At 29.8% G+C, this 21,891-nt stretch overlaps 2 protein-coding genes across 2 annotated transcripts; both read right to left on the reverse strand.

The window, feature by feature from the left end:
• Window positions 1-905: 905 nt before the first annotated feature.
• LOC123297859 (ecto-NOX disulfide-thiol exchanger 2) lies at window positions 906-16,636 on the reverse strand. Its single transcript, XM_044879667.1, has 10 exons — window positions 16,451-16,636; window positions 16,118-16,391; window positions 14,634-14,803; window positions 14,242-14,378; window positions 14,047-14,179; window positions 12,776-12,993; window positions 11,857-12,048; window positions 9,992-10,175; window positions 6,346-6,452; window positions 906-1,631 (listed from the first exon to the last, which is right to left on the reverse strand). Exons 1-10 carry the CDS (start codon window positions 16,500-16,502, stop codon window positions 906-908), a joined length of 2,193 nt encoding a protein of 730 aa, XP_044735602.1. The 5' UTR covers window positions 16,503-16,636.
• Window positions 16,637-17,397: 761 nt separating this feature from the next.
• Window positions 17,398-21,754, reverse strand: LOC123298347 (retinoid-inducible serine carboxypeptidase-like). Its single transcript, XM_044880330.1, has 8 exons — window positions 21,647-21,754; window positions 20,571-20,800; window positions 20,126-20,356; window positions 19,381-19,491; window positions 19,076-19,280; window positions 18,409-18,570; window positions 18,217-18,294; window positions 17,398-17,638 (listed from the first exon to the last, which is right to left on the reverse strand). Exons 1-8 carry the CDS (start codon window positions 21,702-21,704, stop codon window positions 17,502-17,504), a joined length of 1,212 nt encoding a protein of 403 aa, XP_044736265.1. The 5' UTR covers window positions 21,705-21,754; the 3' UTR covers window positions 17,398-17,501.
• Between the last annotated feature and the right edge of the window lie 137 nt (window positions 21,755-21,891).

Genomic DNA, 21,891 nt, shown 5'->3' on the forward strand with positions numbered 1-21,891 from the left:
GAGTACGCTGTAAAAATTTCAGCTTGATATCTTTTTTTGTTTTTGAGTTATCGTGTCCACAGACGGACGGACGGACAACCGGAAATGGACTAATTAGGTGATTTTATGAACACCTATGACAAAATTTTATTCCTAGCATCATTATTTTTAAGCGTTACAAACTTGGGACTAAACTTAATATACTATGTATATATCATATATACATGGTATAACAAACTTGGGACTAAACTTAATATACTATGTATATTTCATATATACATGGTATAAAAAGCCAGTTCTTTTATATTTAAATAAATACAATATTGATATTTAAATAAGATGGCAATTATACTTACCATACTTTCAAAAATTTGCCTCTACTTTTCCGCCGAAATGATTTTTAAAACTCTTAATTTGAAACATTTTATTCAACTCCACTGTCTTGTTTAACCGCACATTAAGGCAACTTACTATCAAACCATGTTTCGTTCAGTTTTGGAATTCTTTTTCTGAATATAACATTAACAAGTGAAAACAATATTTAAAAAAACCCCGACAAATTTTTTGGATACGGAACCCTAAACTCGCACTTGAAACAATCTAAGAATATCCTCTATTAAATTATCTTTTTCTTTAAAGCCTTTTCCAAACTGAGCCGATTTTGAAAATCATCGTCAACTTTTAAGTTTTTTCAGGTACGGAACCCTAAACTCGCACTTGAAACATCGCTAAGAACACTCTAGGTTAAATTCACTTTCAAACGAAACAAATTCGGCGCTACAATGCCAGACAGACAGACACACACACATAGCGGTCAAATTTATAACACCCCCTTCTTTCGGGGCTTAAAAATAAGGACTTTTTTCTATTTCAATTAGAATATTCATTTATTTTTAAACAAAACATATAAAAAACAATTAAAATGGCTAATTTATGATACTATTCGACATTTGTAAACCATTAAATTGCCATCTACGTTCCATATTTGCACCAATACCAGATAATTCTTGTTTAAAAATGGTAGGGAATTTTGACATAATATTCTCAACATCAGATGGTTTTAAACTGGTTTCCATTTTTTGTAAATACGACCAAATATAATCAACACCAGCACCAAATGGATGAACATGTAAAAATATTGATATAAGACCAATTAATTTTGCTTCACGTTCAGAAATAGCTGGTGACACAGATGAAGTGACATTCGATAATTGAGATTCATCGGATTTGGTAGTAGGAGAATCAGAAGCGTCTAGATCAATTATAGTACATTCTTTATCTGGTGATTTTGACTCTAATTGAGCCTGTAAATCTTTGACTTTAGCATCATCCTCTGATTGTTTTTTCATTGAATCTAACAATTGTTTTTGCATTCCTTTCAATGTTTGTTGTAACATTTGAAGTTGTTTTTCTTTGACATCCAAACTTGACTGTAGATCTGAACGTACAAGATCTACTTCATTTTTGTAGGCTTCTAGCTGACATCGTAAACTATCATTTTCTTCTTTAAGATGATTTTTTTCATCAGAAGTTGTATCAGCAACTCTTTGTCGTTTACGTGACACAGTTTCATTTTCATCATTATCCGAAACATCCATTTCTTCGTCAGCTCGTTCGTTGAAAACATCTTCCAATTGAACAGATTTGATCTCCTGAAAATAATTACTTTGTAATATACGATTTAAAAATGAATATGATAAAAATTTATTTGGTTTAAATTACCAAAACAAAAAAGGAAACGATATTAATTTTATATTTAAAAAAAAAATCAATGCATTTCTGTTAATTACCGGTGCATTGAGATCTATGCTTTACAGGTTAATATATAAATTACAAACAAAATTTTAAAATTAATAAGATTTGACGATTACAACAAAACACGGACAATTAAGAATTCTGTTGAAAAAATGAAGACTGTGGTTTAACTAAAATTGCCAATATATTCAATGGTTTACTTGAATTACAGCGTGGAGTTATGGCGAATCTATATAGTCGTTAATTTTATGGTTTCAAAACTACAAATGTTTTGCAATAATATTGTTGAAAAAAGTTCCTTGGCACCTAGTCCCACCGAATTTACGTAAAAATCGATTATGACAAAAATTATTGCATCAACTTTTGTTCTTTTTGCTAATTTTGAATATTAGTGTTAAAAATTATAGCTTGAGGAGTGGAAACACTTTTTTTGATTTTATGATATAAAATCATTACCCATAAAAATGTAAAAGTAGACTTGATACCATAGAAAAATTTGAGAGTAAAATTAAAATTGATTAAAAAACGAAGAAGTTTTTTCTGCCCGTGTAGAGAGAATTTTCCATCTGAGTGATAAAAAATAAAATTTTAGTCATAATCTCAATTGAAGTCGAAAATAGGCATTATAATTGGAGGGTTCAAAAATAAGACTCGTGTCGCCTTTCGCTCTTATTTTGGAATATGTTTAGCCATGCAATGCCTGTCTTAATCATTTTATTGTTTTTATTACCATTCCGTATTTTATTCTAAGCAAGAAATCGTCTCCGCAATTACAACATTGTATCCAACATTGTAGAAAACGAGTTTGGAACACAATCTATGGCAAAGCAAAGTCTACTGAGGTTAGTAAAACTTAATCAAAAGATTTAATAATGTTGAACTCCTACGAGGATCGTACTTAAATAATTTGATATCAAAATAGAATATGTGGCAATAATAGCAAATCTGCACAGTAGTAATAATAAGAGAGCAACTCACCCTTATTCATATGGCCCAACAAAAACTTTTTTTGCAAACTCTTTTTATTCCAAAAATTAATGAAAATATGTGCCTAAAGATTACTCTAAACGGAAATGACTTCGCAGAAATTATGACAAAAACGCAACAAATACCATCGATCAACCACGACATTCAACAAATTTGGCCTATTTTACAGCATTTTGATAAAAAATCGAGTTGATAAAATCAAATTCGTTGAAGAAACAGTAGACTATATCGGGAAGCTTCTATAAATTGAATCAAATACAGGAAAAACGCTGATAAAATTTGATATCGTTGTGGTAATTTTGAATTAAATGAGGCACTTTGAGGGGTAAAAATAGAAATTAACGACTGGGCGCAAATTGTGTTTTATTTAATAACATTTTTTAGCACAGCAAGTCTCAAAGTTTTCAACATATTTCAAAAATATATTGATGGTTAATTCTCAACTTTTATGTCATATCTGTTTGGTCTATAATAATCTTTCACCAAATATTTCAAAAATCATATAAATTGCGAAGTTATCTTAACGTTATCGTTTATTGGGAGTGTTTAGAACACTTTTTAAAGGTGAGTTGCAATTTTGGAAAAACATGATTGTCATTTAGGAAAATGTGAAAATTATATTAAATTTTTTTGTTGACTGCATACCTTTAATGGAATGAAACACTTACCTTTCTAACGAAGAATAGATTTTAAGTAATGTTAATATAATTTTCACATTTTTTTCACTCTTTCCACAAACTTACCTGATTTTGTAAAATATTTATAAATTACAATAATTGAATTGAATTAGATTTTTTATTTGACTATACCGACCTCAGCATCAACTAAGATTACTTTTCTAGTCATACTTACAATATACCTACCCTATCACTAAATTTGTACATTTTTGAATACAGATCGATTGTAAATAAAATTATTTAATATAGTTATTACTAACATTGACTCTTTACTGTCATTTTTAAATATTTTAGATAAAAAAGGAAAAGGTGGGTCATTTTAATCTATAATAGCTAATAGCTCGTTTTGCAGTTAGGCAATCAAAAAATAACTTAAACGAAAGTGACAGAGCTTGATGGCGGACTTTCCTGAAGAAATGTTTGGGTGAGTAGATTAAAATGACTAACAACCATGTATGCCATTTACAATAATTTTTATATCAGATAATCTTATTTACAATGTATATCCAGTGATGGAGTTATGTTTCTATGCACTATTGGCCACTAGTTCTGTTTTTAGAATCTTTTTCATAAAATATCCAAACAATTTTTTGGTAGGAGTGATTACAGGTAATTTCTATGGTCAAAAAGAAAATATTTTAAAGAACATTGAAACAAGGGTTTGTAGCTCAGCCGAAAATAGTCCGTACGCTTAGTAGGCGACAGACACTAAAATAATGAAAAAACATAATATACATAGATAACCGTCATTAATCAGACAAAAAATTTCAACTCTTACTAAAAATCTGAATCTCGCATTTAAAAAAAATTTAAAATTACGAAGCTTAAAACAAAACTAATTTAGTGCCTATAAGTACCATCCAATGGAGATAGGTATTTCTCCAAGGATGGTCCGGTCGTAACGGAAAATCTCATCTTCTTGGTAGAAAATCTATGATCAAACAACATTTTTTGCGTAAAAACATAATACAGAAACCGATATAATCAGGCAAAAAAATTTCAACTCCTAAAAATCAAAGTTTCGAATTGAAGAAAAATGTAAAATTCAAAAGTGAAATGACAAGGAGTGAAAGACAAAATAAATTTAGTCCCCATAAGTAACACCCCCTGGAAATAGGTATTTCTCCAAGAATGGTTCCGGTAGTAATGGAAAAATTCATCTTCTCGGTGGAAAATCTATGGATAAACATTATTTTTCAACATTTATGATAATATTTCCAAATTTTTTTTCCGAAAATATATAAGATAAAAGGTTGCAGAAGGTTCAAATTGTTAGTTTATTGATCTTAACTAAAAGAAGATCTGATCTGACAATATAAAGTAAGTGGGTGCAACGATTTTAGACATTCTTTTCTGAGGGAAAAGAAAAACATTTTTTAGGTACGATCTTTAGAATCTATTATGTTTTGATCAACGTCAAAAACTAAGAAATTTTATGCGTTTTTCAAGTTTTATAATTCCAATTTCCTTTTAACGTGACTTGAATGGATATTTTATGACGAAAATAACAGAAAAAAGGCTCTGCGATTAATAATACGTACATAAAAAGAAAAAAAAGAAAGAAATTCGTTTAATATATTTTATTAACCATCACTGGATATAAAAAATGAAAATTTCAGGTCCTAAACCGATATTTTTTTAACTGCGAGTATATTAATATTGATACTCTGTTAAAAATAATTACCATATTAAAGAAAAATTTTCGTTTGTTGATCTCGATTGTGTCCTGTTGTTGAATTTTTTTAAACTGGTCTCCCAAAATTCGTCTATCATAATGCCAGTTAAAGTAGTACGATAACAGTAATTACTAAGGTAAATAACACTTTTCTTTCTAAGAACAAAGCGTACTAATTAATTTCAAAGTTTGAGGAATGTTTAAAATTTTTTAATTTTTAAATTAAAGATTTACGAGCACCAAGGCAATAGTAAAATGGTAGATGGATGATATGTTTTCATTGATTTCTCCAAAACTAGTCGGTGGAAATTAAAAAACAAACTATTTAAATTAAAGTTAAAACCTTAAATTATTGAAAATAAAAAAAAACCCGTTGTGTTCGACTAATTAGAGGGATGTATGAGCACGGTAGTAGAGACACAAATTTAAAATAAATATATTTTTTCAATTTTGATGGTGAATTATGTTAAAACTTGACAAATATAAGACGAAAAGTAAGAATAAGATTTTTCGATATCTAATTATTTAGCTTTCAATATTTTGAAAACAAAGGCAGATATCGAAAATTTTTATTCTTATTTTTCGTCTACATACATAAAGTTATAACAAAATTCAAAATCAAAGTTGAAAATAAGAAACAAATAATTTTAACCCTAAATCTATAATTGCCTCGGTGCTTACTTTTGCTACCTTAATAGAGAGTGCTTTTCAAAAAATCTTTTGACGTAAAGCACTAATTTTCTAACCTCAAACTTGGTTGTTCGATCAACTTTTAACCAATTTCAATTAGATCGGAACTAGTCGACATGTATTTTTATTATCTATAGATTATCCTATAACATACTGTCAGCAAAAATTAATATTTTTTAATTTTTTCCCGAAATCTTTATTCGCGCTATACCAAGAAGTTGTATGCTAAAAATGATCTATAAGTGTTTGCGATCAAAAATTTTTATTTATCGGGATAATAATAAAGTGTAATGTTCTCCGAAAGTGTTTGCTGGCTTAGACAGATAATAATTTTTTTATCCTACATAAGTAATTTTTTTCTTCACTATGTACTGTTATCGTTCTACTTTAACAATAAAAACGAAGTTTTCAAATTCAAAAGTCAGTCATAATATGATTAGTAAAATTTTAGAAATGTATTAAATCGAATAGCAAAGGACAGTTGAAATGTCATCAAAATTTAGTAATTGTTTCAAATATTAATCAACATGTACATTATTTAATAAAAATTTACTTGATGCAGTCCTTTACTTGATTACATACCTGCGTCTGCTTCTTCCACATGTCTATGTTCTTTCGCTGAGCTTTCGTGAAATGATCCCAAACCTTCTTGTGTGAGGCGGCCGCAAAAACACGTTCAATTTGTCCGACTGGTGTCGCAAAGATATGGTTACAGTTAATTAAAATTACTATTATAATTATATTACCCAATTTTGTCTCTCTTATTCCCACAAAAACGAAATGATTGGTTATCTGTCTGTTTCATTACCTTCTTATGCATTTAGCGTTTTTATTTTTGGATATACTTACTATCAAAATTAAAAATATGCTCTTTTTTAACAAAAATTTTGTATTTTGTATACTTTTGTCACCTTAATTTTTAAAGGAATCTAAGAGAAGACATTGACCGGTATGCATCAAAAGTAGTAAATGCTAAGAACAAGCGTAAGTTGGGTACGATATCTTATTGGCTATTATATATAGGGCGTCCCAATTAAATTGAAATTGAGCAATAATTCGATAAAAACTAAAAAAAAAATATTTTAAAAGAAATTGCCTAGCTACAAAATTTTTATTGAGGCAGTATTATGACGTTGACCTAAACTTACAAGATCTTCCATAGTTACCTCTATAATTGAGACAGCGAGTGAGTTTTATACGCATTAACCTCTGTAATTTTGAGCCTCAATGACCTCCAGTTTTAGTTTTGCTTTACATATCATACAAATGTTTATTTAAAAAATGTCGAAACGAAGGCTCAAATCGTTATCAGTACGTGAAAAATTGAAGTTAGTATCCGTTATGAAAGTGAGAAGACATGTAATGAAGTCTGTGTCGAATTTAATGTGCCAAAATCTACTCTTTGAAGAATAATTCATAATAAAGATGCAATTTAATCACAATGTTCTGAAGGAAAGAAAACTAAAACGTGCACGTTTATCAGAATATCCTGAATTTGAACAGTGTTAGCTAACATGGGTCAAACAACTTCGTAACAAAAACGTTCCGGTAAGTGGACCGATGACTAACGAAAAGAAAATGCATAAGATTTCGCGCGAAGGCTTGGTATTCATAATTTTTGTAGCAGCTATGGTTGGTTGAAAGTTTGAAACCCTCTGTAAATGAGACAGATATATAAATATCTGGATATCTGAGACACTAGGTAAGTAAAATATCTCAATAAGTGAGATACATTTGCAGGTCCCTTGATGTCTCAATTAACCACGTTTCACTGTATTTTGAACTTTTTATGCGAAAAAGTATGCATTTTAAAAGTACGAATCTTGAACTGGCCGTGAAAGACAAATAATACGAATTCGCCCAGTATAAGATCGTATCCGATTTACGCTTGATCCTAACTATACGTTTTTTTATATTAAGAGACAATTATGATTTTTTTAAACAAAGTCTAGTATGTTTCTGTAGCACATGAAAACCAATCGAAGGTCTACTGATGAAGGTTATAATATTTCCCGTCGCTACTGGTGTTCAATGTATTTCAGTCAGTCAATAGGGATATAAAAATGGGTTCACATTGCAAAAGGACATGGAATGTGATAAAAATATGGAGTATTTTAAGTCACAAACTCAGTTAATTTCATTTACATAATTTACTTAATTTGGCTCATTGAAATTTAACCAAGTTGCAAATAAATATTTTATTTATTCTAAAACTAGACAGTTACTAAAAGGACGAGGTAACACCAAACGAAGTCGAATTCTGAATTTCTTAATTGGTTTTTTATTATAACAATATCGTAGAAATTCAATTATTTACCTGCTTATAAACATTCCTACTGCATTGATTTGATAGTTTTAGAATAAATATATCATTTATTCTAAAAGTAGGCAGTTACTAAAAGGACGAGAGTAACACCAAACGAAGTCCAATTCTGATTTCTTAATTGTTTTTTTTTAAACAATATCGTAGAAATTCAATTCTTTACCTGCTTATAAACATTCTTACAGCATTGATTGGCTTGTTATTCAGTTATATTTTAGTACATTCAGGAAAAAAATACACATTTATCTTTAAGAAATAAACAATATTGTGCAGTCTGTATTGTGAATCAATGGATCGATTTCATTTTTTTTTTATCATGGTGAATAGAGAATTTTATGTTCTTTCAAATTATGTATATTGTAAAAGGGAAGGCATTCCAGTTGAAATTTCAAAGTTGGGGTTGAAACTTAAAATTTTCTAGGTATCATTTTTGAACTTTCCCCTCGATATCTAAATCGACGTGTTTTAACTCAAAACAATACTCACATCAAATCAAGAGTTATTAAGGGTGGATACTTTTTAAATGATCACACTGTATAAATTTGTGAATTGACTGTGGCTACAAGAATATAAGACTTATTTTAAAACGACTGATTTTAAACAGGAAAGTTGACTGTTAAATTTTTATACAGGGTAGCTGCTTATTGGTTTATCAGAACTACATCTAAAATATACTAGGTGAAAATAAAAATTTTAGCCAAGAAATGTTGGATATGAAACGGAGAAAAAATAACATTATCAATTTTCATTCAGAAACTCATCAATAATAAAAAAACTGGTAGCGAAATATATTTTCCCATAGACAAACCTTTAAAGACTAAAGAGTGCAATATGAATAAAATTACTGGAAACAACCGTACGCTAGCGACACTATTGAGAGTTACATGAATTTAAAATATTGATGATGTCATCTAAAAAATTTTTATGATGGATTAACTAAGATTTGAACTAGCTATCTTCAGAATCAGATGTTACATCATCTCGGCTATGTAAAGGATAGTCAGAAAAAGTGTATTTATGGAATAGTCAGAAAAGATGATCTTCAAAATAGTTCGTGTAACCCTCAAGAGATACGCTAGTGTCGCTCATTTCCATTTCATTATTATGATTGAATCGTTTTATCAATATTTGTCTATGATTTTTCCCTTCAAACAAAACTTGGAATCAATATTCTCAAAAATTCGATAATATAAAAATCTGATTTATAATTAATTGAAGCTTGTGATTTTAAGTAATTTTGAAACTGAAATACTGATGATAAATTGGAAACGGGACACCAAATGGAAAACGCAGAATTTGTACCATCCTTCTTGTATTCAGATTTCTAAAGATCGTGCGAAGGTTAACAATGATGTAAAAAAAATAAATATTGACAGTAATATCGACCAAGTAAAGGATGATATAGAAAGTTGGTGCGAACGAGATGCTAACAAGTCTTTTTGAATGAAAAAATATTTATTTCTAATCGTAGACTTTAAGAAGTTTCAATTTCAAAACTTTCGAAAGTAGGAGATACTACATTAGCATTTTCATGTAATCTTTTAATTTAAAATGCGAAATTAAAAACAAAATGAGTCAACTACCCTGCATTAAAATAGTTTTTATAATAGTTAAAATTTTTAAAACCATATACGGGAACACTTAACATAAAATTTTGATGAGAAAACTAAATAAATTTGTATCTACAAAAATAATTCTTATAAGAATTATTTCAACATGTTTTACCTTTTCTTTAAAAAAATTATCAAAATTTTTCATTAAAAAATATAAATACTCAAATGTGTGTTTTGTAGTAAAGAATCGATAATCCGTTCCGCATGTTTATAGTTTCAATGTAATACCTTATTTAATCAAGTACTAATTATGTTGTCGATCCGAGCATTTTTAAATACATGCAATACTTACATTGTATTAATAATCCTTGCATTCGCCCCTTCATAATTTCTTTTGCTTTTTGTAATTCTTCTTCGTATTGGGTTTTTTCAGCAAGTAATCGACGAACATGAGAATTTGTTGACTGGATCATTGAATAGAATGTATTTGAATTCCGTTTATTACAATCACCACGTTCGAGCCATGTTATGATCACCTGAAAATAATTGTATTTTCATAATTTTAAAGTATATTGGAACGGATCTAAATTGACCAGTTTTTTAAATTTAAATTATTCACGGTTCCAGAATACTGAGCTCGCTTCTACTGATTTAAACATGAAATGGAGAGGAGAGTGTAAACATTATCTTAGAACATAGAAAAACGCCATAATAAGGAAATTTCTATTATTAAATAGGGTATCCTACTATGTTTGAAAAAGTACTTAAAAATGTTGATTTTCCTAATAAAAAGTCACAAAAATATATATTTTGGCAAAATAAACACGCTTCCTGCCATAAAATTAAATTAAATTTTAAACCTTTTTTATTCTCGCATAAACGCTGTCAGCCATTTTGATGACGTTATATTGGTTAAAACAATAGTCGTGAATGTAATTATTATATGCATGAAGAATGTAGAACAGGAGAAAGATCGCTATGTACTAAAGCATTAGCGTACCTGTCCCTAAAAATTTGTAGAATTTATAGTTCATTTTCAGCCACCAGTCGCGCTGTCAACAAGAAGTTGTATCTGTGAAGTTAGCTGTTGTTGTTAGCATAATGTACAAATTGATATATCATTTGAAATTAGCGCACAACAGACCGCTTTTATTGATACTACATATTGATCGCAGCGCCTCACTTATTTTATACATATTTTGGGGACAATATTTTCTATAGCGATCGTTCTCCTGTTCTACATTCTTCATGATTATATGTGTACACAAAGTTGATGGTAACATAACCTACAATTACTATGAAAACCATCAACAAATTAGTAATTAATGCACATCATGGCGGATCGTGTTTTAGGTCACGTGATATGCAGATTAAAAATTACGACTTTTAATTTTAATATCATAAGAAAATAATGTGTTTTTTATGACTCAAAATTATAATATTTCTACATAAATTTTAATCAAATCATTTCACAATTTATTTTTCACTACCGAAAATACCCTATTGACTTGCGAGGTAGATTTGTAAATGATTATATGTTCTATAATTTTTTATCTGTTTATACCATGGAGATGATGTTTATACCTTCTTCAACAGCCATTAAATTGCCACTAAGTATAGAAAAATCTATGGAATTTTTCATTGTTTGAAAGTTCTGAAAACTAACTGAATTATAAAAAACGACTTTTCGTGAATAAAACAAGTTTAATCGAAAAATATCTAATGTCAAAACTTATCGAATGAGACATTTAGTGTTTAAATTGAAAACACTGTTGAAAATTGCCTTTATTGTGCTGCATCTTTTTGATCCCTAGCTAGTAAAGAGGGATGTTATAGGTTTAACGTGTCTTTGTACCTGTGTGTCTGACTGTGGTATCGTAGCTAATAAACGGATGAACCGATTTTGGGTTGTTTTTTTTCGTTTGAAAAAAATTGTTTTAGGATTCCGTGTCCGATAACTGGAAAAGAGGTGATGATCTTTAAACGGCAGAGCAAATTTTCTTGAAATATAGTTAAAAACTAATTCTGGTTTCTTTATGTGTAGTTAAAATTTACATCTAAGTACTGGCTATTTATTGAAATAAATTTTTGAAAATTTTCGTTGAAATGTACTAAATGTGAGCAGTCTACGAAATATAAAAAAGATATTCTTTTTTTTACAGACATAAATAAACCTTGATTTTGTTTCCAAAGTGAGAGCGTGTAAAGAATACTTACTTGTACAGCTTTGGGAAACGATTCATCTTGCTTAATTTTATCTGCAACTGTGGCAGCTTCGTGCTCAGTGTAATGTTGAACGGGAGGCGGTGAGGGTGGCCGTAGACGTTCTTCTTCCATTCGTTCACGATGACGTTGTTCACGCATTAATGCTCTTTGTTTACATTCCCATTCATATTGATCGTCACGAGCCTAAACATAATATAATTAATTATTTGAGAGTTTTTCTCAACATTTCGAGCACTTAAGATAACTGAATTATCATGTGATGCATGCAGGTGAATAACATGATTTGTCACACAGACATTAAACTGAGATATTTGTAATAAAAGGTTTCTAATTTAAATTTTACGCGAAATATATCAATTTCTAATTTTGTAATCTTGTTCTAGTAGTTTGGGCCAATCATTGGAGATTGGTTGGGTTAGAGTGGCTGTCCTGGGACGGGACACACTTAGATCAAAATTTTGAACATATAAAGAAGTAAATATTTATGTCTTTGGGATGAAAATATTGACAGAGGCAAGTTTTGGGACATCCTTTTATAATAATATTTACTTAACATTATAGACAACCGTAATAAAACTATTTTATTTTAGACTAATATCGAAGTCATTTACGACACTGGTTGATTTGTGTAAATAAACTTTTTTATTAACGTAAACAAAACCGTTAATTTTATTAATCGATTAGGTTGAAAAGCCTTGTTGCCTGATTATGTTGGTCTATATTAAAAGCCCGTTACCCTATGTTAAACTTCCGCTTTCAAACATTTTTAGCTATTTTAGCAAAGCTCTATGCCCGTTCTTTTCTAAAGACTCAAGAACGGCGATTAATCGAAATAAAATTTGCACGCAAATTTTAAACAGTCAAACAGTTTTAACGAATTATACAATTTTATCAAAAAATAATAAATTACCTGAGCATAATCCACGTGCAGTCGACCACTATTTGGAGGATCAGAATTGTTTCCAATGCGTATTCGATATCCAGATAAATAAATAGCTGCATCTACAGACGTTTCATACATAAATCGTATGTGACAAAAATTCTTCTTACTTAAGCGTAGTGTTGTAATTTCCCCACATTTTTCAAAAACTTCTGTTAATATCTCCTCCGTTATATTCTCTGGTAATCCTGAAATAATGAAACATTAACAATAAATAGTTTAATTTGTAAATAGGATAGGCAGCTTTTCAGTTGCTGACATGTTAGCATTCAGAAGTAATGTAACGCGTTATTTACTAAGTTTTCCGCCATGACAGGACTCACCTTTTAAGGTGATAGTTTTATCGAGGAGACACTTTAAAATAAACCAGCTTTGTCTGTGTTAATAATATCATCAACAGAATAATTGCGCAAAAGAACTGGCAGGTCTTCAATCCATTGGCTATATTTTTTACCATCTACAGCATTACTTTCTCTACAAATTGCTTTGAAAACTATATCTTTCTTTTTGAAACCTTGCAACCAGACATTGCTGTTACAAAAATTATGAATACCGAGCCTTCGCGTGAAACCTTATGCCTTTTCTTTAATCATCGGAGCTCTTACTAAAACTTTTTTGTTACGAATTGCTTGCCCCATGTTTGCAAGCACTGCTCAAGTTCAGGATACTCTGATAAACGTGCTCGTTTTAGCTTTACTTGTAATTCAGAGCATTGTGATTGAATTTTATCTTTATTCTGATTTATTCTACAAAGAGTAGATGATGGCACATTAAATTTGACACAGACTTCATCGCGTGTCTTCCCATCTTCATAAACAGATATTAACTTCAGTTTCTCACGTACTGATAACGATTTGAATCTTCGTTTCGGCATTTTTCAAATAAAAAACCGTATGATAGTAAAGCACAACTAAAACTGAAGGTTATTAAGGCTCAAAATTAGTTAAGTGCTCAGTTCTCATTTTCAGAGGTTAATGCATATAAAACTCACTCGCTGTTTCAGTTATAGAGGTAATTATTACGATAAAATTGAAAGAACGAATCTCAGATGTAAAGGTTTGCTTCGCCAGACTAACAGAGGTAATTCAGTGCCACCTAAGTGTTGACACCTCAGCACGAGTTCTAGTTATGGAGGTTTCTCACTTATCCAGGTTTCACTGTATATCGTTCCTCAAATATATTTCTTGTTTTACAATATAAAAGAGAAAGTTAATTAAAAAATTATTAAATAAAATACACACCTCCAACAAAAACTGTACGACAACCTGGTGGTCTCTCTCTTGTTGTGGGTACTGGTGCAGTGGGACTAGGTGGGTACAAAGTGCAGGATTTGCAATGAATAACTTCTTTAACCATCGGACCAGCCGGAGGTATCTACAAAAAAACAACAATTAAAATTTTCTGTTCCTCCACACACCTTTTTTCATTTGTTTTACCAATGGATCTATTGATGTGTCTGCTGGTAATAATGTTCCATCTGGTTGTATGATAGGTTGCATTAAAGTACCATAATTGTTCATTCCCATAATATTTGTGGGGTCCATAATCATTCCCATCATGGGATAGCCCATACCTAAATGAAAAATAATTTTAGAAAAAATCCAAACACTACATGCAAACTATTTCGAACGATTTAACCTAAGGTTAGTCATCATACGACATTTTACATTCAATGTCTAGAAATAGACAAAAACAAAATTGGTCTTTATATAAAACATTTGTTAAAAATTCAGAATAATCCTCAGAATTGCTAATTTGGTTTGAAACTTGTTTTTAAAAAACTGAATGAATTGTAATTATATTGTTTAGTTTTATATAAAATAATTACCCATTACACCGCTCCACATTCCGGGATTAATTGCAGCACTAGGCTCTGTTCCTCTTTGTAAATTCCCTGTTGTAGTGCTTGTTGGTGGATCTTCGCTGCTACCTCTACGACCATCTTTGTCTCTAGTACGATCACGCTCTCTCGAGTTTCGTCTGTCTTCTCTCCGATCTCTAAACACGTACCATAAAATAATAGGTTTATATTATATATCATCGATCTACATATAATAATAAACAAGTGAAAACAGTGCTTGCATTTTTTTTAATTGGAACCAACAAAATTACGCCATTTATTAGGTTTTCGAAAATTTTTGAAGGTAATTACTAAAAATTTTAAGACCACTTTATAAAGCTATCTGGAAATTTTCAATTACCTATCTTTTATAGTTTTGGAGAAAATGGATCTAATTTGTTTTAATCAGTGATGTTTACGAAAACAAGTGAAAACAAACAATTGACTGAGTTATTTGTTGAAATACCATGTATAGGCAGTGTTGATAACTCACATTTCACATTCATACATATCTGACATATTTAACTGATATTCTCATATAATGCGCAAGTGTTGATGCGCATTCGTTTGTTTTTTTGACGTCACGTAAATAACAAAAGATATTCACTTTGATATTCCTATATTATTAATACATACTATAAAATTTGCACCTAATTAACGCCCTCGTGTGTAAACAGTGATGTTTACAAAAAAATGTTTCAAACAAAAGTTTTATATTTTTTTATAAGCAACATTTTTTACATTTAAACTTTTGTTCTATCTCTAACGGTTTACAAGATGGGTACTACGGACCCATGACCCAATTGACCCATGTTGCTCATTTACGAACTTGACCTCACTTTTTACGTCCTAAGCACGCTGTAAAAATTTCAGCTTGATATCTCTTTTCGTTTTTGAGTAATCGTGTCCACAGACGGACGGACGGACGGACGGACAACCGGAAATGGATTAATTAGGTGATTTTATGAACACCTATACCAATTTTTTTTTTGTAGCATCAATATTTTTAGGCGTTACAAACTTGGGACTAAACTTATAATACTATGTATATTTCATATATACATGGTATAAAAATACTTTAATTAAAAGTTGTCTATTTTTTTATAGGGAATATTTATTACATTTAAACTTTTGTTCTATGTCTAACGATTTACAAGACTCAAATGACCTATTTTGCTCTTTTACGAACTTAAACTCCCTTTTTACGTCCTGAGCACGCTGTAAAAATTCCAGCGGAAATGGACTATGTTTAGTTCAAACTTGGGAATAAGCTATGACTACCACAGGGAAGATGGAGATTTTGAACGAAAAAATGTACTCCGCGAAGACTCAAAATATAGTGCGCTGGGATAAAAATTTACCCAATGAGATTAAACTTGCACAAAAATGTTTATTTTTAATACCTCCCATTATATCTGCCTATCGCTCGAATCAACAATAATATTTTTGAAAATATTTTAAAATATAATTACCGTTCACGTCTGTTATTTCTCCTGCCACGATCTCTTCGCATATCATTTTTGTTAGAATAATCATCATCACTGCCTGCACGATTTGCTGACGATTCTAAAGGCATTGGTGGATTGTTTTTATTCATATTAAACTCTAATGGACTATCATTCATTCCTGGTCCAGTAGGTAATATCATATTTCCTGTTGGTGGCTGATTTGTAATCATTGGATTCATAAAACTTTGTGGTCCTCCTGCCATCATGGGACCCGTTGGTCCCATTCCCAAATTTGACACTAAAATTATTATAATATAATGAATTTCAATTTAAACAGAAAATATAATTAAAACTTACTTATGGGAGTCATTGATGTTTGAGGTACACCACTATAATTATAGGACATCATTAAATTTTTACGAAATCAAATAATATAAAACTTTTACAAATTATTTATGTTCTGAAGTCACTCTGAAGGATAACAATTGATCATTTTATTTTTTAAACAATACTTTATTTTTATTTTTAACCGAGTGTTTTATTTATTTGTTCGATAAATATTTATAATTTCTATTACAAAATTATCAAATTAACAAATGTCAAGAAAAACTGACAATCGTCTCTTGCTACCCCTTAAAATTCACCAGCGCTAACTACCGAACCTAAACAAACTAAATCAGGTTACCAGCGTATCTCAAACATTTTTATGTACGTTGCGTACATTAGAAATTCTTTGTCCAATTTCTTTGATGAAATTAGTACAACTTGGATAATTTTAGATGGCAGTGTTTTCCATTTCAAGGGCGCTATAAACAAAAATATACTCATCAAAAGTATTAAAATTTTTACCAAAATTTCAAACAGCTGTTTCTCTCCGAAAAAAAATCTAATTTAAAACCGCAATAGCTTACATTTGAAAACTTTCTAGTTCTGGAATCTATTACTCAAAAATTGTAACCACTCCTTGTTGCTTTCTACGGTGGGTTTGATAGAAAGAGAAATGTTAAAAAAATGTTAAAACCTGTCCTTAAATTTTATATAAAGTTTTATGCACAAATCTGCTTGAAAGTTGTTTATTTAATGAGTTATAAACACAGCTCACAAAAGTTCAATTGTATACAATATATTTCTCACTTTTCCAACCCTCAACCCTAAACTATTCGTTTTACAAACAAATGTTTGCATATTTATAAAGAATAACTTTCTAATTTAAAACGTTCCTCTAATTTTTTGACAGTTATGAATCAAAGTGAAAGTAATATTTTTGCGCTTATATTTATATTTATATTTATATTTTTGAATATAAATTACATTATTATCTAAACAATAGATTCTGTTGATGTTAAATTTTCAAGAATTTCATTCATAGCACTAGGATTATCAGCAGGCACCATATGTCCAGAACGGCTTACCCAATAAAATGCAAAATTGTTATACTTTTCATAAAGCCCTCAATTATATCATTTACAATTAATGGATCTCGAGATGTTGATAACCAATTTTGTTTGTCTTTAAAATTCATGTCCATAACCCATTTGTATGTACCTTTTAAAAAACGAAAATAACTATTTTATTACAAAAAAAAATCACAAACAAAATATATGAAAATTAGTAATGATTGGACTTATAAAATTAATTGAAAAAATTAATTTTATTTTCTGCAATCCCTACGTATAGGTATATTATAAATGTGAAAGTAAGGATGCTTGTTTGTTTGTTTCCTTGCTTGTTTGTTACGCTTTCACGCAAAAACTATGAATGGATTTGAATAAAACTGAACAATAATGTAGCTTATACATCAAAATAACACATGAACTATAATTTATAAAGATATATTTAATCTGACATTTTACTACTTCTTCTATGGTTATCATTTTGAACCGTAAATTAAAGATTTCTGTAAAAACTTCTTGTTTTGGCACAAGGCTTCGCGTTGGCTAACGCCGGAAGTCGCTACTTAGTTTAATTTCAAAAAATTAAATACTGTTTTTTCACCCCCCCCCCCTTAAAATTAGATGTTACGTGTTTTCGTTTTTTTTTGATTTTTCATTCCGTTTTCTCAAGAAATTAGGAATCTAGCTTAAAATTTATAAACACTGCGAATTTAACCAATTCACGCTTACCTGGAGTGTCAACTATTAAATCCAACTGCCCAGATACGACATATACTTTTAGCGATGTTGTATTCAATACTTCTTCGACTAACATAAAACAGAAATGATTAGTAACAGATGTTTACCAGTATGGTAATAAGCTCGAAATTATTCACTAAGTCATTAACTAACAATATTTAAAACTTATTTCTCGAATCTTACCCAAATGAATAGCGGGTTTCATAAAATCTTCAGAAAACTCATGAAAGACTATCCGATTTGTTTCTTTCCAATCAACATGATCAGGGATATTTAAGGTATTCTTTACATCAGTATTCATCAATTCTGTTAAAGTTTTGGGCTTATTTAATTCAGATGGTAGATCTGAAAATTAATTCTTTTAATAACATATATTGTACTTAATTTTTATTTTTAATTAAAATAATTATAGCAAAATATTTCTTGGTTCAAACTCTTTTTGTATCCCAAATACCATTAAGAATTTAAGTTCAGCGCAGAATTTGAGAATTTAAGTCCTGGTTGATGTATAATTTTGAGTTAGTTGTAAGACATACTTTTGCAATTTCATATAACATCTATAATACCTCTTATTTAGATGCATTGCTTAACGCATGTACTCTGTCATACTCTTGGTACGTCTATGCCTAGATGTAAACTGAACGATTAGTATAGTTTCTTTAAAATACCAAAAGTGATTGGAATACACCCAATTTATAGGATTATTGTAGTCGTAAGTTGGTCAAGTTAAAATCTCTGGCGCGAGCTTTTTAAATGTAAATCTAAATGCAAATCCTCTACAATTTAATCATATAGAAGCTGAAAATAATTCGATAGCTATCCGTGTGCGCCAATAAAAAAAATTGTATACCTAGAAAATCTCCAAAGCTATTTAGTGACGTATTGATTTTTGATAAAATATTATAAAAATCAATATTACGGGTTATACGTTGTATAGTTATTTCAGTGGCTAACCATTGGTCTGTGGCTGCCTCAAATTTTCCTTCGTTTAAAAATTGTTTGCATAATTTTGCTTCTTTGTCGATTTGAATGAATCCATCATTATCAATACTTCCCTGTAGACATATTAAAAATAAAATTAGATTTAAAATCTTTTATCTTACGATTCTACGATTTCTAAAATTGTAATTAATTATTTTAATAATATCTACTTACCACTTGTAATAAAAATGATGCCCAAGTTGTTACATAATCAATTGGTGATATCCAAGAATCAATTAAAGCGACGCCCTTGATATTTGATTTGATTTGCCCTTGCTTAATTGCCTGTTATGTTAAAATTTTACTTAATAAATAATGCTTTTATAAGGTTTTCCATTAACAGTGACCTAACTTTAAACTTATTAAAATTTATTTTACGAAGTTCTAGCAATTATCAGATTAAAAAACATCCTGTATATCACAGAAAATGGCACGAAATACGCTTTCAAGTAAAATAATGTTTTAATGATATCTCGTAATAAAATTCGTTAACTTCCCAGTAAAGGAAGTAATTGTAATGGGCACGATTTTCGAAATCGAAAATTTCAACATATTTTTGCGTTTCATCGTAAGTACAAGACATTAACACCAATTTGGAGGAGAAATATGTGTGTGTGTGTGTACGTTCGTACGTCCGTAGTCATTTCGCCGTCGATATCGAGCGAACAAAATATGATATCGACTTCGTTGAGGTGCCGATCGAAGCGATCAATATGATCCGAGAAGAATTTCTTAATATTCGATCGAGTCGTTTCGAGTCGGGTGATTTTTTATTTTTTATTACGTTTTATTATGCTGAGAAGTTATTCATGTGGACCTCAATAGTCACACCAGACTCTACTGACGGCTTGTTTAAGTTTAAAGTTTGGATACTATTAATGAAAAACCTTTAACATTTATTAATTTAAATCACTTATACCTTATCTAAAAGTAATGCAAATTCGATAGCAATTTTTCCACCATATGATTGAGCAGTAATATAAACGGATGAATTTTGAAATTCTGGTAATTTCTTATAGAATCCACGTAAACATTCAATCAAATCTAGAGCGGCTTGTGTATTATTTTTAGTTAAAGCAGATTGATTCTTCACGTAACTGAATCCAGTTCCGACCGGACTGTCGATAAAGAGTACATTATATTGTTTTACCTAAAAAATTTCTGAATTAAGTTTTGTATACAAAAATTTGCAAAAATGAAAAAAACTTTATGTTATCAAAATTAATTGCAAAGAATTGAGAAACGAGATTTTGACTAAAATTCTAATATAATGTTTATATCTAAAATACCTGCGCCTAAGGTGGCCCTCGTTCAAAATCTCTATGTCATTTCAAATTTGAATAATTATATTACATTATACTTACCCAAGTACTATTTCTAGGGTTTAATTTTGAATCTAATGGTCCTAGTTCTTGAAAATTTCCTATCCCTGTTGAAGACCCACCTGGACCACCTTGCAACCATATTAATAATGGCTTTGATTCTGGTCTTGTAATATTTTCAGTGTTGTAATATAGCCACCAAAACATATGTGCATCTGGCCTTACTTCTACATAATCCCAATCTTGTTCACCAGGACCAAATCCTGTTTTACCTATTAATATTTTACATGTACGTGTTTTGTTAAGGTTGAAAGCCATTTATTTTATTTTAGATATTTTTGTTAGTTAATTTTTTTTTTGGTCTTTCATCTATTTAAAGCGTATTAACGAAAATATTATACATAAAAAATTTCATCATATTCGGTCAAGTCGTTTCGATTCGATCGAGTTTTAAGTCGCACCAGACTCAATTCACGTCTTAATAGCTAAAATTCACTTTTGTGTGAAATATCAGTATCAGGGCCCTACTATTTTCAAAACTTTTAAAGGATGGTTAAATTTGATCATAAATTCAAAAAGTATTACCCAAATTTAGAATAATTCCATACTTGGTTTTTTAAAATTAGATATAATTTGGATGTGATAGAACAAAATTCAATTTTTTGGGCTTTGATGGCGTCATAAAGTTAAAAAATCAATTTCTTTGCATAATTCACCCAAACTTTATCCCATCCGAATGCAATTCTTTTTGAAACCTACTAATTTTAGGTCAAACTTCATTTTAGATTCATTATTTAGCGTTAATTTACCCTTGTGCGAAATATCGGGTCCAGGTCCCTTCTATCTTCAAATCTTTTAGAGATAGGTTAAATTTGACCAGAAATTTGAGAAGTACGACCCAAAATTAATATAACTTCATACTTGGAATTATGGCGTCATAAGCTATAAATATTTCCGTTAGAATTTTAAGGATTTGAATTATTGTTGATTGTTTGAGGAGATTGCAGTTCTGTGGGGACTAATTTTTGCCTTTTATGGAATTTACACAAATAATGATTATTAATATAATTTTCAAGCTTGTTAATTAATTAATTGTAAAACAAAAATGTTCAACTTACATTCACAACAATAAATTATAACAAATAGCAGATAAAATATATTTAACAATAGCCGCATTGTTATCACTATAACTTTTTGTTTGCTAAGTTAAAATACCTGTATTTCAAATTTTCTTTAATAAATTGATAAGACTTGAGTAGAGTAGCTAAAAACGTTTTTGGATAGACTGGAAATTCCATATTTAAAAAAAAATTCCTACAAAAAAATTTAATTAAGCGTGTCCTAAGAATATCGGTAGACCGAT

This window comes from Chrysoperla carnea, chromosome 4 (assembly GCF_905475395.1).
Source record: "Chrysoperla carnea chromosome 4, inChrCarn1.1, whole genome shotgun sequence".
NCBI lineage: Eukaryota > Metazoa > Arthropoda > Insecta > Neuroptera > Chrysopidae > Chrysoperla > Chrysoperla carnea.

Bases quoted from the DNA above. Each gene is read 5' to 3' on its own strand.
- LOC123297859 (XM_044879667.1), bottom strand. From the start codon at position 16,502: ATGATGTCCTATAATTATAGTGGTGTACCTCAAACATCAATGACTCCC. The intron at 14,180-14,241 runs GTAAAACAAATG...GTTTTTTTGTAG, and splicing joins ACACATCAATAGATCCATTG to ATACCTCCGGCTGGTCCGAT. The intron at 1,632-6,345 runs GTATGTAATCAA...AATTATTTTCAG, and splicing joins TGTGGAAGAAGCAGACGCAG to GAGATCAAATCTGTTCAATT.
- LOC123298347 (XM_044880330.1), bottom strand. From the start codon at position 21,704: ATGCGGCTATTGTTAAATATATTTTATCTGCTATTTGTTATAATTTAT. The intron at 20,357-20,570 runs GTAAGTATAATG...GAAATTTTTTAG, and splicing joins ACCCTAGAAATAGTACTTGG to GTAAAACAATATAATGTACT. The intron at 19,492-20,125 runs GTATAAGTGATT...TTAACATAACAG, and splicing joins TTGCATTACTTTTAGATAAG to GCAATTAAGCAAGGGCAAAT.